The sequence below is a fragment of the Dendropsophus ebraccatus genome, chromosome 8 (genome assembly GCF_027789765.1).
Source record: "Dendropsophus ebraccatus isolate aDenEbr1 chromosome 8, aDenEbr1.pat, whole genome shotgun sequence".
Lineage (NCBI taxonomy): Eukaryota > Metazoa > Chordata > Amphibia > Anura > Hylidae > Dendropsophus > Dendropsophus ebraccatus.
The window spans coordinates 116,984,865-117,001,004 of NC_091461.1; the positions used below are offsets into that span (position 1 = coordinate 116,984,865).

Consider the following 16,140-nt stretch of genomic DNA (forward strand, 5'->3'; position numbering starts at 1 on the left):
ATTAACATGGCTGCAAGCTATAGACGTTAGAGTATGAGAAACCACGAAGGAACAAAACACACTGCAAAAATGGCTGCCTCCGCTATGCGAAGGGACGCTCATAAAGAAAACATGGAACACGAGAAAACAGAAGATAGAATTGACAAGTTCAAAAAAAAAAAAGAAGTGCCAGACGACAGGGTGGCTATAATGGCACTGAGCATACTAAAAGCTAGCGAAAAACGAGGGAAGACATAGAATTTAACGTGGGAGGCCTATTTTGGTAGTAAGCAAAGCAATAGGCCTTTTTGGGTAGATTTGGCCACACTGTTCTATGGGGGAGAGTGGGACAGGACCCCGTAGATGGGGTAGATGGGGTCTTGTATCCTCCTTTTGCACATTCCTGGGATCGATGGGAGGTGTAAACATTTGTCGATTTCCATTTATCCCATAGAGAATATGTTTTCACTCTTCTCAATTACAAATGGGAAACGTGGAACTCTTGCTCTAGGGACTGGTAGGGATACCACCACCGGGACCTTTCCTTACAGTATTTCATGTGGGACTGTGGGGGAGAAGCCATTTAAAGGTCACCACTCATCTAGACACACCGGTGGCAGCCATTACTGAACTAATACCAAGTCCTATTTCTACAACCTTCTTTTTATTAAATCCTAGTTTGGTTCACACAATGGCTGCCGGCAGATGTGCGGACCACAGGCACACCCTATGTGTGGTTTGGGTGATCTGTTTTACCAGATCGATGTCTACGGGGATGGAGACAAGTGGATATAGAAGATTCGGCTCCCATGTACAACCCAAGAGACTCTGCACGCTGATAGATATTCTGCAGAATGTCTTCCGACAAACTTTCCACGCTTGAATAGCGGACCTTCTCCAAGTCAAAGATGTCCTTGAGGAAGTGCAGGATATGGTCCTATACATAAAAGAGACAAGAAAAATCAGACGTATCCCTTTTCTGAGAAGGCGGCGTGCCTTCCCACCACCTAGCTTTCCTTATGCTGCAGTATAGGAGAATGTACCATAGATAGACCAGATGAGTGACAAACATACAGAAGCTGAAATGGCTATCATCGGGATATCACTCCAGACATATAAAACTATAAAAAATTATTTAACAACCTAAAAGAAGAGAGAAAAAAATTCCCATTTACACGTAACTAAAAGCGCAAACTTGTCCTTGTACCTTATAGGAGGAGCACAGCTCATACAGTGTATTCTTGGATGATAGAAGCCCCCAGGCCAACACGGGGCATATCTCCTCACAGACGGCATAGAAATGTGCAAAAAATCCATCTGGTGACTAGTAAAGATGATAAAGATATGATTATTAAAAATCAAAAGCATTGACTATAAATCAATCAGTTCAGTAAAAGCTGCATGAAGGTGCATAGACACCAGTAGAATAAAATAACTTCAATGGAACTGAGTTTGAAACTCCACCCAATCTGGAGTCAAGAGAGGGAGAAAAGTGGCCATGTTTTTGTAGCGCTGGTTTTGTAGGCTGCTTGTAGCCTGGCACAAGACAATATGGACCATGCATAGAGCAGTGAGTGTAGCACAGGTTTATAGCCAATAGTGAGGTCACGGGGACACTGTTACTGCCCACTGGCCATAGCGCCTGTCCATATACACCAAATTTGTCGACTCCAACCCTGCATAGATTTCACCTAAATATGACAGCTCAAACTGATACTGCATTTTTGGAGAACCCTTCAAGGACTAGTCAGGTGTAATTTGTGGCTCTTATTTCCTAGAGTCTTTGGCAGGAGTCTGAGGACATCAAATCCCTTTCAGCTGCCTCTAATGGCCCTATTCCACGGAACGTTTGTCGTTCATAAATTCGCTAAAACCACCGCTCGTTAACGATAATCGTTCCGTGGAATAGATGTAAACGATCGAACGACTACAGCAAAATCGTCGTTCAGTCGTTATAAAATGTTTTTCAACATGTCGAAAAAAAATCGTTAGTCTTTCAACGATAATTCGCTAATCGTTTTGTTGAATTAGAAATCGTGAAATCGTTCACCCAATGTGTTGAAAAACTAGGTGTGTTGTATTCAAATTATCACCCCGGCGAACGTTTTAAACGAGCATGTAACGACCGCAAAGTAATCGTTATCGTTCACGTGTTATATGTTGTCGTTCGCAAAATATAGTCGTGAATTAATCGTTAACGAGTGGTCGTTTTAGCGAATTTATGAGCGACAAACGTTCCGTGGAATAGGGCCATTACTCACAGCAAGATCCAAGATCCAAGTATCTTCAGTTACCACCATCCTATACAGTGCATGGAAGACAACCGCTATCTACACCGAATAGTGCCCCCAAAATTTACATCATTTATATGGGTGACACTATTAACTCTTTACTTTACTAACACTAAAGTACACACACACACACACACCTTTAAGAGGTAGTTTGAAGGGGGGCACTAAAACAGCTGGATACTGCTTCTGTGTCAGAATATAACTATACCCAAGTCCAAGTCTATAGCGGACTCCAGATTTTCTGTCAGGAACATCAGCGCTGCCAAAATATTTATAGATAAGAGCATCACATACTTAAAGGGGAAGAATACAATCCAGGGATTACAACTTAAATCATCTACACGTATGCATGTTTATGTAAGAACTGGAAATATGTGATATAAGGGGGGGCAGGGAGAATACCATTCACACCCACATCTGACATGGCTGATAACAGAGAACAGTAGCCAGCATTTAAAGGGGTATTCCACTCAAACATAACTTTTGATATGTTGCTGCCCATGATGAGACTAACAATTCCTTTAATACTTCTTGTTATCTATATAGTCTCCTTCCCCCAGTTCTCAGCTGCTGCTTTATGCTGAAAACATAAAAATCGGTGTGTGAGCTTTTCTCTCTGTCTCCCCCTCCTCCCTTTTGAGACAGCTGATGTAAACAAGTCCCTGGCAAACTTTATTTGCAACATTGTTGCTTCTTTTTCATGCTGGGAGGGTTAATTTGAGGTCAAGTTGCTGATGAACTCACTGTGATTAACAAAGAAGCTGCAATGTTGCAGATAAAGCCGGCCAGGGACTTGTTTACATCAGCTGTCTTAGAAGGGATTGGGGAGGAGGGAGAGACAGAGAGAAAAGCTCACACACAGATTTTTGCGTTTTCCGCAGAAAGCAGCAGCTGAGAACTGGGGGAAGGAGACAGAATAGATAATAAAAATTATGGAAGGAATTGTTAAGGCCTTATTAACAAAGTGATTATGGGCCGATAATAGGAGCAGCCATCTTCTATGGGCTGCCTGGACAATTTAGCGATCACCCGGGCAGCCCCCCAATCTTACCTGCTCGCTGCAGGTACGCATAATAGCGCCGGCAGCGAGCGGGGAACAAGGAGCAAGCGACTGCTGACCTGACAGGTTGGCGCTCGTTTGCTCCTCTGAATCGCCCCGTGTAATAGGGGCTTTAGTCTCACCATGGGCAGCAACATATCAAAAGTTATGTTTGAGTGGAATAACCCTTTAAATACACGTCATTCTCACAATTTTCAACATATCATAGAGGCAGATGCAGTCACAATATAATTCTATCAGAGTTATCCAATCCTAAACAAACTGCAACACAAGATCTCTGCCGTCCTTATAGTTTGCTACAATGTATCAGGGCAGGTTTGAAACCTTCTCCTTACGATTCCTTCCTTATGATTGGTCGGGGTAAAAAAAAACAAAACTCCGACTGATGCAAACATTTGACGTGTGTCTACGACATGTCAAAGTTTTTATTTAAAGTGACGGTGCTCATTAAAGTCTTCATAGATTTTACTTATTTATTGGACGTAAACAAGAACACTCATTCACTGACAACAAGCAGATATGTGGAAAGTAGCGAGAAGAACATATTATACAATGAATGAGGCCGTGTCCACAGCGGCAGACTGACGCCAATGTTACTCGATGGATCCCACCACCTACTTCTGATAGTTCTGCCAAGGTGTCCGTCACTTTAATAGGCAATTGTGTTACATGCAGCAATACATTTCTGTCCAATGTGGCAGAATCAGCGATGGAGGCTCTGAATAGATGCAAACCTGTCTACACCATGCAGGAAATCCACTTTTAACTTCACGGCAAATGGCGAGAACACAAACTTTAGTTTTACTGTCCCTTTAAATAACAGTCAGCTGACAGGGGTCTAATAATCAGCTACAGAGCAGCGCTGATATATAGGGCGGCTGGAGACACAACAGATGGGCTCAGGTAACAGCTGACAACAACAGTGACACTAGTCAAGTGGATGCCGGCCTGCTGTACTCTTTGGGGGGATGTGGACCCTCACCCACCCCAGGTGCTTCCCTTTTCTCATAACAATAAGCACATTTATGGTGACATTAGTCTTGTTACATGAAGATCACTACGTCTATGTGGTCAGGCTGCAGCTTTCATGGATTTATGGTTGCTGGTTGCAAGATGCACGCTACATGCCCTCAATGCAAGTGCATCTACCTGTCTATCTATCTAGATTGTTGCAGTTATTCAGCAGCACTATCCAATAAAGTAGCGGTGCCAGTAGATCGCCGAGACCACGGGCTCTATTTAGATGCAAAGGTATACTCCATGGCACGCCATAGTTCAATATAGAAAACACTATATTTCATCAAGAGAAGGTGCAGCACAGCAAAAAGTAGTGATGTGCTGCACCTTCGCTTGATGGAATATAGTGTTTTCTATATTGAACATTGGAGTGCCATGGAGTATACCTTTGCATCTATCTATCTCTTATCTATCTATCCTCATGTGGACCCTAGTGTTTACGGCCCACTGAGTGATCCTCGGTTAAGTTTCCTGGCCAGTCACAGAGGTCTCAGAACCATTGGCGGCCGGCTTCTTACCTTCAATTGTTGTTTCTTTTGCTTGATAACAGCCCAGCAGCTGGAGGTGACCGCCTGGGGGCAAGAAGAGTGACACATACAAGTGAGAGGAGCAACTGGAGAAACAAAAAACCCCAATATATAGAAGTGTTAATTACAAACAAGCAAATAAAAATTACAGGAAAACAAAGAAAACATTCAAGAATTAGCAAAGAGCTACAACTTATATACAGCACAATAGGCTTCTATCTGTCTGTCTTATCAATGTTATGGTGCGTTTACACAAAGAGATTTATCTGACAGATTTTTGAAGCCAAAGTCAGGAACAGACTATAAACAGAAAACAGGTCATAAAGGAAAGACTGAGATTTCTCCTTTTTTCAAATCCATTCCTGGCTTTGGCTTAAAAAAAATCTATCAGATAAATCTCCGTGTAAACGCACCGTACATATCTCTCTCTCTCATATGTATGTATCTTTCTCCTATCTATTCTATCTCTTTCTCTCTCTCTCTCTCTCTATATATCTATCTATCTATCTATCTATCTATCTATCTATCTATCTATATATATATATATATATATATATCTATATCCTCTCTCTCCTATCTATCTACCTATCTATCTCTCTCTCTCATATGTATGTATCTTTCTCCTATCTATTCTCTCTCTCTCTCTATATATATATATATATATACTCTATCTCTCTCTCTCTCTCTCTCTCTCTCTCTATATATATATATATATATATATAATATATCTCCTATCTCTCTCTATCTTTCTCCTCTCTCTCTATATATATATCTTCTCTCTCTCCCTCTATCTATATAGCTCCTATCTCTCTATCTCCTCTTTCTCTCCCATATATCTACTATCTCTCTCTCATGTATGTATCTATCTATCTATCTAGTCCAATATAATACTAGCGGCACCACCTTCAGGTATTCAGTCCGAGTGCCCGCGGGATAGTATCTGACCAACGATACTTGTAGCTAAACTAAATAAATTTCCAGCAGCACTTCCGTGGTGAAAAAATATCTTCAGTGATTTATTCCATAAAAGTAAAAAAATACATAAGTGCAGCACAGCAAATCAAGATACGATGCGACGTTTCAGTGGCCTCCTCCACCTTTTTCAAGCATATCTTACTAGTATACAACTTCCTTCCTATACAAGTGTAGGTAATTAACAAAGCGAACTAATTGGTGCGTGCATATGCAAATGCGTGAGTATTCATCAACCGTGATCAGTCCCATGTGTAAGGTACGCCCCTTCCAACTCGGCGTACTACATATCCCATAATGTCCATTACATCTTATGTGTCCTCATTATTTTCTTGTGCAAAAGGACTTTTACAGACCGAATCCTTGACTGTTGTGTTCTCTGACCAGAGTCCTGGCAGTAGTTGTCACCTTGCCAATGGACACAACACGGCAGCTTCTGTGACCGCTCCGCTCACAGCTATAGGCTGCATACTTGTCACTGGGAGAACGTCCAGTAATAACATTATAATAGGCGACTGCTCACAAAACAGTGGCCGAATCTGATCTAAAACCTTGATAGTGAAGGTTCCCTTTAAATGAAGTTGGGAGCTAATAATTGAACCCACCGCTCTCCTCCGTGCCGCGTCCCACCGCCTGTATGTTTTGCATTCTGCAGCTTCTGTTGTGCGCCGTCTTGTGCCAAACTGAGCGCATTAGAAGCGAGGAGATCATTCCAATGGAAAATACAGGAATGTGCAGAAAGCCATATGATACTTTTTTTTTTTCCTCTTTAAAGTTTCTGATGCCAAACATGAAATAGTTTAGTCCAGCTCAGTAATTTGCCCAAATATGGACTCAAATCTCTAATGTAAGAATATAGATGGCTGATGCGCTATTGTTCGCAACAGTTTTCTTTACTGCGACTCGGGTCCGGCCATCCCTCCCCGTCCTGTAATACTACAGATTGTGGTAATAATCGCTTGCTAAATACAATACAACATAGGGCGGTGGGCCGACCGCAGTCCCCTCCCTGTGTCATATACCAACAATACGGCATAGTTTGGGGTCTGAGCTGCTGGGGGGAGGGGGATACGTAGCTTCCATTAGTATTATTAATTGTTGTTTTATTGATGTATGTAGTGCCGGGATATGATGGAGGAAGCCCCACAATGCACTGCAGTCATACAGACTGGATAAAAAAATGGAGTAGTCACGACGCTTATAATGGTCAATCTGTACCTGATCACATCTGAGCCGTACATATGCACCATACAAGTCTATACTCCTATGGAGTCAATTCTGGTGTGAAATAGGCCGCTGCAAGACCCCCCTCTCCCCACCAAGAACATACACATGCTCTGTTAAGCCCAGTGTGCATACGTATAGGAGAGTCAGGCGGACCAGCTACTGGCCTAACAGGCATTCAGCTCACAGTTATCTATGCTCAGCAGGACGCCCTCACACACACTTTTTGTTTGGCGTTTTTAGGCCAGAAAAACACGTCAATGTGGCGCATGGCTTTTTTTTTCATGCATTTTTTTTCTGGCGTTTTTTTGGGTGAATGATATTTTTTGTGGTTTAGGTGTTTTTGTGCGCTTAACTTTTTTTTTCCCCCTCCCCCATCACATGACCTAGCTGCTGGACCACAAAAGGTGACAAAAACGCCAGGAAATAAAATAAAAACAAAAAAAACATACGCACTGCAAGGGCGTTTTTGGGGACAACCAGAACAAGCCCATTAATGTCTATGAGAGAAAAAAACGCCACTCCCTCAGCATGCTGCATTTTGGAAAAAATGCTACAAACGCTCAAAAACACCAGAGAGGAGAGAAAAACGCCACCCCAAAAAAACACATTGGGGGAGATTTATCAAACTGGTGTAAAGTGAAACTGGCTCAGTTGCCCCTAGCAACCAATCAGATTCCACCTTTCATTTTCCAAAGAGTTTGTGAGGAATGAAAGGTGGAATCTGATTGGTTGCTAGGGGCAACTGAGCCAGTTTCACTTTACACCATGTTTGATAAATCTCCCCCCCCCCCACTAGTGTGTGTATAAGGCCAATGATAAACTTCCAGCTAACATAAGGCCGCTGGCAATTTTATTGGCTTTTTTCCAAGATTTTAAAGCAGCGTGAAGCCGGCCTAAGAGGAACCCGTTACCTGTTTCATGCTGCTCAAACCACGGGTGGCATAAAACAGACGCTGGCAGTGGGATGCGGGACATTATGATATGAAGTCAACAGGGACCGAGGCAGCAGTATAAACAACTAATGGTAGCGCTGGATAACCCCTTTAATGGGAATCCCCTTTAGGGTATAAACCCACACACCGTATACACAGCGTATTTACTGCTGCGATACGCAGCGAATACGCAGCAAAAACGCAACAAATACGCAACAAAAACGCAGCAGATTAGATCAAAATAACTGAACTCAGCATTAAATCTTCACCATCAAACTGCTGCGTATTTGTTGCGTATTTGCTGCGTATACGGTGTGTGGGTTTGTACCCTAAAAGCATACCTGACATTTAGAAAAACCTAATTGGTCAGGGACTGCTGAGACCTTGACGATCAGCAGAACAAGTAGAAGGAAGCAGGCTGTAGTGTGCTTTACTCCCTGACAGCAATCTCCATCCTTTCTTTGAATCTCCTCAATATAAAGAAGCCGTCCACAGAAACAGGAGAGAGATCGCAGCAAGTTATGGAGTAAGGGTCCTTTTACGCGGCCGGATATGGAGCCGTGTGCAGACGCTAATCAGCGCCAATCTCACTTGCAGTGTCCTTCCAAGGCACAACAGATCATTCATTCGCCCCTTAAAGGGGTTGTTCACCAATTTTCTTTTTACTTTCAAATCAACTGGTGCCAGAAAGTGCCAGAGATTTGTAATTTACTTCTATTAAAAAAAAATAATCTCCAGTCTTCCAGTACTTATCAGCTGCTGTATGCCCTGCAGGAAGTGGTGTATTCTTTCCAGTGCTGCCACCTCTGTCCATTTCAGGAACTGTCTAGAGTAGCAGCAAATCCCCACAGAAAACATCTCCAGCTCTGGACAGTTCCTGACATGGACAGAGGGGGCAGCAGAGAACACTTTGTCCAACTGGAGAGAATACATCACTTCCTGTAGGACATACAGCAGATGATAAGTACTGGAATACTGGAGATTTTTTAATAGAAGTAAATTACAAATCTGTATAACTTTCTGGCACCATTGAGTTGAAAGAAAAAATGTAACAATCACTGTTATTGGCCGCACATTTCCTGTTTAAACAGAGATCTGCGACCGATACCATTAAAGGGGTACTTCAGCGTGAGGGCACTTTTGCGCTGGGACTGGGGACAAGGTTGAGGGAAAAGACGTCCACTCACCTCCCCGGTTTCAGTGGCGGGTCCCGCATCGCGGCGCTCTGGTGCCCGGTTCCCGGCCGCTTCCGGGTGTCTGATGCGGGCCCGAGACGTGACGTCTCAGGTCCGCTCAGTTCGAGATCCCGCCTTTTTCACTGAGTGGCTGAGTAGACCTGAGACGTCACGTCTCGGGCCCGCGTCAGACACCCGGAAGCGGCCGGGAACCGGGCACCAGAGTGCCGCGATGCGGGACCCGCTGCTGGAACCTGGGAGGTGAGTGGGCGTCGTTTCCCTCGGCCACCTCGTACCCGGTCCTAGTGCAAAAGTGCCCCCACGCTGGAGTACCCCTTTAAGTTTTAACGCCGCTAAATAGAAAGTGTTGAAAATGGAGACCCGGGCCATCAGAACACTACCAGTTGGTTGTTGGCAATTAAACAAGTTCAGTTGCTGAGGAACCACATCCTGGCGGTTTAGGTCGCTATCAGACGGTGTGTATGAGGCGTCTCTGCACTCGTTCAGCCTCCGTGCTGACAGCTCCCTGCCAGGCCTGACAGCACAACAGCCCAGATACGTCAGCCCTTTATCCGCACTCACTTCCATACTTGGGCCGACAAGTTTCTTATCGCTGTTTATCTGCAGGCACCATTAATGTCGTCCTATAAATAGAGAGCACTCACCGTTTCTTTGAAGGAGGAGTTTAACCAGCGGTTTTTAACAACGTTCTGGACCGATAATGGAGGATTTTCTAAATCTTCAAAAGAGTCAATGACAATGAAGTCCAAGAAGATGTCGTAAAAATTGATGTTCTTCACCTGGAGGCAGAAAAGGGGAGGAGTCTGATCATCCGGAATATCTGATAATCCAGAACAAATGCCATAGACTACCCTGAATAGCAGATATCTGTCTGCTCATCTGGAAAATCTGATTGTATTTTCTGTATAAGTACTGGAAGATTGGAGATTTTTTAATAGAAGTAAATTACAAATTTCTTTTTGGCACCAGTTAATTTTAAAGATTTTTTTTTTAACTATCCTTTAACCTCTACGGCTAGCATCACTAAGGTTGCGGCTAGTATTCCTGATGACCACTATGATCCTTTGTGTAATGGTCCAGCACTCACCCCTTGTCCAAACAGCTCATTCTCCATGGTGGACCAGGAGTCTGGATTGTTCACAAAGCAAATCATCTCATCGTAAGCGGCTTCAAACTTCCTGGGATTCTGTATACGACATCAAAACGGTAAGTACACATTCTGCAGAACTCAGGTATATAGAAGACAATTCTCAGCAAATCAAATTACGGTGATGTCACTGATCTGCACTAAACTTACAGGCCCTCACAACAATGGCCGCCTTCATGTCAATGTCTACCTTACAACCTATTCAATTCTTGGTCCAAAATTCTGTGATTATATCGGAGCTCCAGCTACCATAAAGATAATATAATATATATAAGAATCTCAGACCTATTTAGATTAAAAAACAAAAAACAGATTGATGGTATGGACTATATGGGTTACGTGCAGATGATATTTTACAGGATATCAATTCATTACCAGCTTTTGCTAATCAATAACACCCCAATGCCCCCCCATAGGATGTATTCAGTAACACGAGACCACCACCCCATATATATATATATATATATATATATATATATATAATCCTGGTTCGGCGCGGAGGACTTACCTTTTTGGCCTTGATAAGCACAGAGGATAAGGTTCTCCTGCAGACGCCGATCAGAAATTCTCTGTTCTCCAATCTTGACAGTATCATCTGCAAAAGGAAATGGCACCATGGTGACATGACCTTATTACCTCAGGAGAAACAGTGCTATGGCGGCATGACCTTATTACCTCAGGAGAACCAGTGCTATGGCGGCATGACCTTATTACCTCAGGAGAACCAGTGCTATGGCGGTATAACCTCATTACTTCAGGTGAACCAGTGCTATGGGGGCATGACCTTATTACCTCAGGTGAACGAGTGCTATGGCGGCATGACCTTATTACCTCAGGTGAACCAGTGCTATGGGGGCATGACCTTATTACCTCAGGTGAACCAGTGCTATGGCAGCATGACCTTATTACCTCAGGTGAACCAGTGCTATGGGGGCATGACCTTATTACCTCAGGTGAACCAGAGCTATGGTGGCATGACCTTATTACCTCAGGTGAACCAGTGCTATGGCAGCATGACCTTATTACCTCAGATGAACCAGTGCTATAGCTGTATGACCTTATTACCTCAGGTGAACCAGTGCTATGGGGGCATGACCTTATTACCTCAGGTGAACCAGTGCTTTGGGGGCATGACCTTATTACCTCAGGTGAACCAGTGCTATGGCAGCATGACCTTATTACCTCAGGTGAACCAGTGCTATGGGGGCATGACCTTATTACCTCAGGTGAACCAGTGCTATGGGGGCATGACCTTATTACCTCAGGTGAACCAGTGCTATGGGGGCATGACCTTATTACCTCAGGTGAACCAGTGCTATGGCGGCATGACCTTATTACCTCAGGTGAACCAGTGCTATGGGGGCATGACCTTATTACCTCAGGTGAACCAGTGCTATGGGGGCATGACCTTATTACCTCAGGTGAACCAGTGCTATGGGGGCATGACCTTATTACCTCAGGTGAACCAGTGCTATGGCGGCATGACCTTATTACCTCAGGTGAACCAGTGCTATGGCGGCATGACCTTATTACCTCAGGTGAACCAGTGCTATGGGGGCATGACCTTATTACCTCAGGTGAACCAGTGCAATAAATCAGACGTGTCAGGATGGGGATGGGGGGGGGGTCTCGTAATAACACAGCTAATCAAAATAGAGACTCTGGAATGGGAAGCGAGATAAATCACAACGTCTTGTACTCACATGAACTCGGCCGTATGGGTTACACCAGACACAATTATGTCTATTATTCATGTAAAGTTCATCCCCTCCCAGTTACTTTCCTATATACCCACCATTTTGGAGACGCCCTCATCCTTCTCTACTAGGCCACAGCTGAAGCCTTGTGCTGACCGTGAGCCCCCCACCATGCAGGTAGTACTGGCTATGCTGTGAGGCCGGGGGGCACAGTTTGGTGGTCACAGACATCAATGGTTTAAGCTGCAGCCTAATACTGAACAAATCTTTCCAATTCTTTGCCCCTATGGTCACCGCTTGTCCACAGGCTCAGAAGAGGCCCTGAACAAGTCATCTACTGAAATACTCTGTGCTGCTATAAATACGTGGACAGGTCATTGCCTCTCACAACATTGGCACACTCATCTCCTGAAATACTCTGTGCTGCTATAAATACATAAATAAGTCGCTGCCTCCTGCCTTCAAAAATACTCTGAGAAAGAGAGAAGTCACTGCCTCCCATTCTCTGGAAATACTCTGTGCTGCTGTAAGGGCATGTACAGGTTCCTGCCTCAGACAATATCAGAATACGCCTCTCCTGAAATACTCTGTGCGGTTACAAATACAGGGACAAGCCGCTGCATCACACAATATTAGAACATTCCTCTCCTGAAATACTCTGTGACGCTACAAACACATGGCTAATTTCCTTCCTCCTGCCAGATCAGTGCACGCTTCTCCTGAAAGACTCTGTGCTGCTTTATTGACATCGACAGTTTAGTTCCTTCTCCAATATCAGAATACTCCTTTCCTGAAATACTCTGTGCTGCTTCCCACATCATCAGCATGCTATTTTCCTGAAATACTCTCTGCTGCAGGGGTCATCGGGAAGCATGAAAGTCGTACTTCAACAACTACACGAAGCTGAACAGACGTTTACCTGAAATGCCTGACGGACGCAGTGAAGCTTTGCAAGAAAATCGCTGTCTCCTCCGCACTCCAGCAAGTCGGTCCTAAAGAATAAAAGGAAATCAATATGATCGAACCCAAGACACAGGAACAGACAAGCTGCAGGACATTGCTTACCTCAGTGCTCTGCAGTATATTCCTCCCTCCTCTGCCAGTAACATGGCCTCCTCGTATAGAGGGCAGGGGTAGAGGGACTGCAGGCCGCCGCTCCCGCTCATCTCTCTCTGTTCTGTCAGCTGTGAGGAGCACAACACATACATTGGATTACTATGGAGGGAGCAGAATCGTTTACAAAAAATACATAGTTTCTTTCTTCCAAAAACAGCTCCACCTCTGCCATCAGGATGTGTGTGGTATTACAACTCCATCATTTCAATCTCCATCTCCATTCATTTTAATGGAACTAAACTGCAATACCACATTCAACCTGAGGACAGGAGTGGTGCTGTTTTTTTGGGAGGCTATGTTGTTTTGCATTGGTGTATTCTTCTATTGTCTAATTTGTATACGCAGGCTATGTGTGTATTTCTTTATGAAAAATTTCTCAATAAAAAAACTGCTGAACAAGAAAAATAAATTAATTAAATAAAAAAAAAAATAATCAAGCCTTCCAGTACTTATCAGCTGCTGTATGTCCTGCAGGTGGTATATTCTTTCCAGTCTGACACAGGGCTCTCTGCTGCCACCTCTGTACATATCAGTAACTGTGGGGAACTATGGGGATTTGCTGCTGCTCTGGACAGCTTCTGACATGGACAGAGGTGGCAGCAGAGAGCACTGCATCAGGCTGGAAAGAACCCACCACTTCCTGCAGGACATACAGTAGCTGATAAGTACTGGAAAGCTGGAGATTTTTTTTTTTAATAGAAGTAAATTAAAGATCTCTGGCACGTTCTGACACCAGTTGATTCCTATCACTTAGGGTGCATATACACCAGGAATGGGAGACCTTTGGCTCTCCAGCTGTTGCAAAACTACAATTCCCATCATGCCTGGACAGCCAAAGCTAAAGCTTTGGCTGTCCAGGCATGATGGGAATTGTAGTTTTGCAACAGCTGGAGAACCAAGGTTCCCCATTCCTGATTTACACAATGATTGTCTTACAAGGCACAAATCTCTGTGCATAGAGTAGACTGGCACAGATCCATTTACTTCAATGGACCGAATGTAGTCGGCTAGTGACCCTGCCTTAGTATTACCTAAGCACTCCATTGGAATTAGCATGCTGCATATGCTATATGTGAATGAGGCTTTGAGGTCCCCCTCCCCTTGTACCGGGCTGCAGAACCCAGCCTACTGTAATGACGAGGAGACCACCACCATATCCCCCATACAGGACGGATAGCAGCTCTAATGTGCGTGATCCTGAGATACCTCTCGGTGCGGGACGCTTCTCCTACATACGGGGGCCATATTCTCATGCACTTATGATTTATCTCATCCAGAAGCCAGAATACTGACATTTTCCTCCCAATATTTATGTCTCTGGTCTACAATCCCAGTCGTGCTGGAGACTCTTGGCTGACTTTCCTCTAATAAGCAACATATAAACATCTGATGTTTAGATTACGGCCTCCATGTTAATCTATCATATTAATCCGGCTTCTCACTTACCCTACAATAAGCCACCGGAAATTCCTTAAAGGGATTGTTCACACACACACACAAAAAATCTTTCAGATTAACTGGTCTCAGCAAGTGCCAGAGATTTGTAAATTACTTCTATTAAAAAAAAAATAAAAAATCTCAAGTCTTCCAATACTTATCAGCTGCTGTACGTCCTGCAGGAAGTGGTGGACTATTTCCAGTCTGACACAGTGCTCTCTGCTGCCACCTCTGTCCATGTCAGGAACTGTCCAGAGCCGTAGAGATTTTCTTTGGGGATTTGCTGCTGCTCTGGACAGTTCCTGACATGGACAGAGGTGGCAGCAGAGAGCACTGTGTTAGACTGGAGAGAATACATCACTTCCTGCAGGACATACAGCAGCTGATAAGTACTGGAAGATTAGAGAATTTAAAATAGAATTAAATTACAAATGATTTTAAAAGAAAACATTTTTGGTGAACAACCCCTTTAAAGGGAACCCCTTTAGGATACTAGAGTGTTGGTTATAGGACTAAGGGGCTTCATGGCCGTTTCTCTTCCAGTAGGGAGGCAGTCAGCACAGAGGGATGAAAGGACTTGATGACGGACGCCACAGCAGTGAGTTTAATATGGAGCTGCCGTAAATCCTGTTTTTCTGAAAGATTCATACTGCCCTCTGCCATACCTAGTCTCCAACTGTCCACTGCAACTGTAACCCGGATCTAACAGGCGGCAGCGACATGCGCTGGGGCTTTAACAGGCGGTGCACGCGAGGGGGTTTGAAGCGGTTGTTCATCAAAACATTTTTTTCTGGTGCCAGAAAGTGTCAGAGATTTGTAATTTACTTCTATTAAAAAAAAAACTAAAGTCTTCCAGTACTTATCAGCTGCTGTATGTCCTGCAGGAAGTGGTGTATTCTCTCAATTCTGACACAGTGCTCTCTGCTGCCAACTCTGTCCATGTCAGGAACTGTCCAGAGCAGGAGAGGTTTTCTATGAGGATTTACTGCTACTCTGGACAGAGGTGGCAGCAGGGAGCACTGTGTCAGACTGTAAATAAAACACCACTTCCTGCAGGACATACAGCATCTGATAAGTACTGGAAGATTGGAGATTTTTTTTTAAGAAGTAAATTACAAATCTACTATACTATTCTCTCTGCCCTAATCAGACTTTTGTAGAATCTTCAGGTAACTCCAGTGTAATGTTCATTTTTATCCCACACATGGTGCCCTCTGAGTCTCCCCGCTCTGGGTCACTGTATATACCGGCAGAGGTTTGGCGCACTGAGGTATTTTGAGATCCTGAAACATTTCAGAACAGCTGAATTCTTCAGCAAATGCTTTCCCTAAAAATTCCTAGAAATCCAGAGAGTGGAAGGAAGGGAGAGGATGAAGAGGGTCCGGTTACAAGTTCAACCAATATATATTTTATAGGATTGTTAGTCTATGGGGGGGGTCCTAATATTATAGTCACTCACATTGCAATGATTCCTGCACAGGGCAGGGACAGAAGTCATACAGAATACACAAAAGATTTCACACTCAAAATCATAAAATTAAT

At 43.9% G+C, this 16,140-nt stretch overlaps 1 protein-coding gene across 1 annotated transcript in view; it reads right to left on the reverse strand.

Annotated features, from left to right (window-relative positions):
* Window positions 1–626: 626 nt before the first annotated feature.
* MIGA1 (mitoguardin 1) overlaps window positions 627–16,140 on the reverse strand; it is a 35,937-nt gene continuing 20,423 nt past the window's right edge. The window contains exons 9-16 of the mRNA XM_069981522.1: window positions 13,111–13,229; window positions 12,965–13,037; window positions 10,857–10,943; window positions 10,289–10,387; window positions 9,846–9,980; window positions 4,866–4,919; window positions 1,187–1,303; window positions 627–916 (exon numbers count right to left, since the gene is read on the reverse strand). Of these exons, the coding sequence (XP_069837623.1) occupies window positions 707–916; window positions 1,187–1,303; window positions 4,866–4,919; window positions 9,846–9,980; window positions 10,289–10,387; window positions 10,857–10,943; window positions 12,965–13,037; window positions 13,111–13,229 (894 nt within the window). The 3' untranslated portion in view covers window positions 627–706. The remainder of the gene's footprint in view (window positions 917–1,186; window positions 1,304–4,865; window positions 4,920–9,845; window positions 9,981–10,288; window positions 10,388–10,856; window positions 10,944–12,964; window positions 13,038–13,110; window positions 13,230–16,140) is intronic.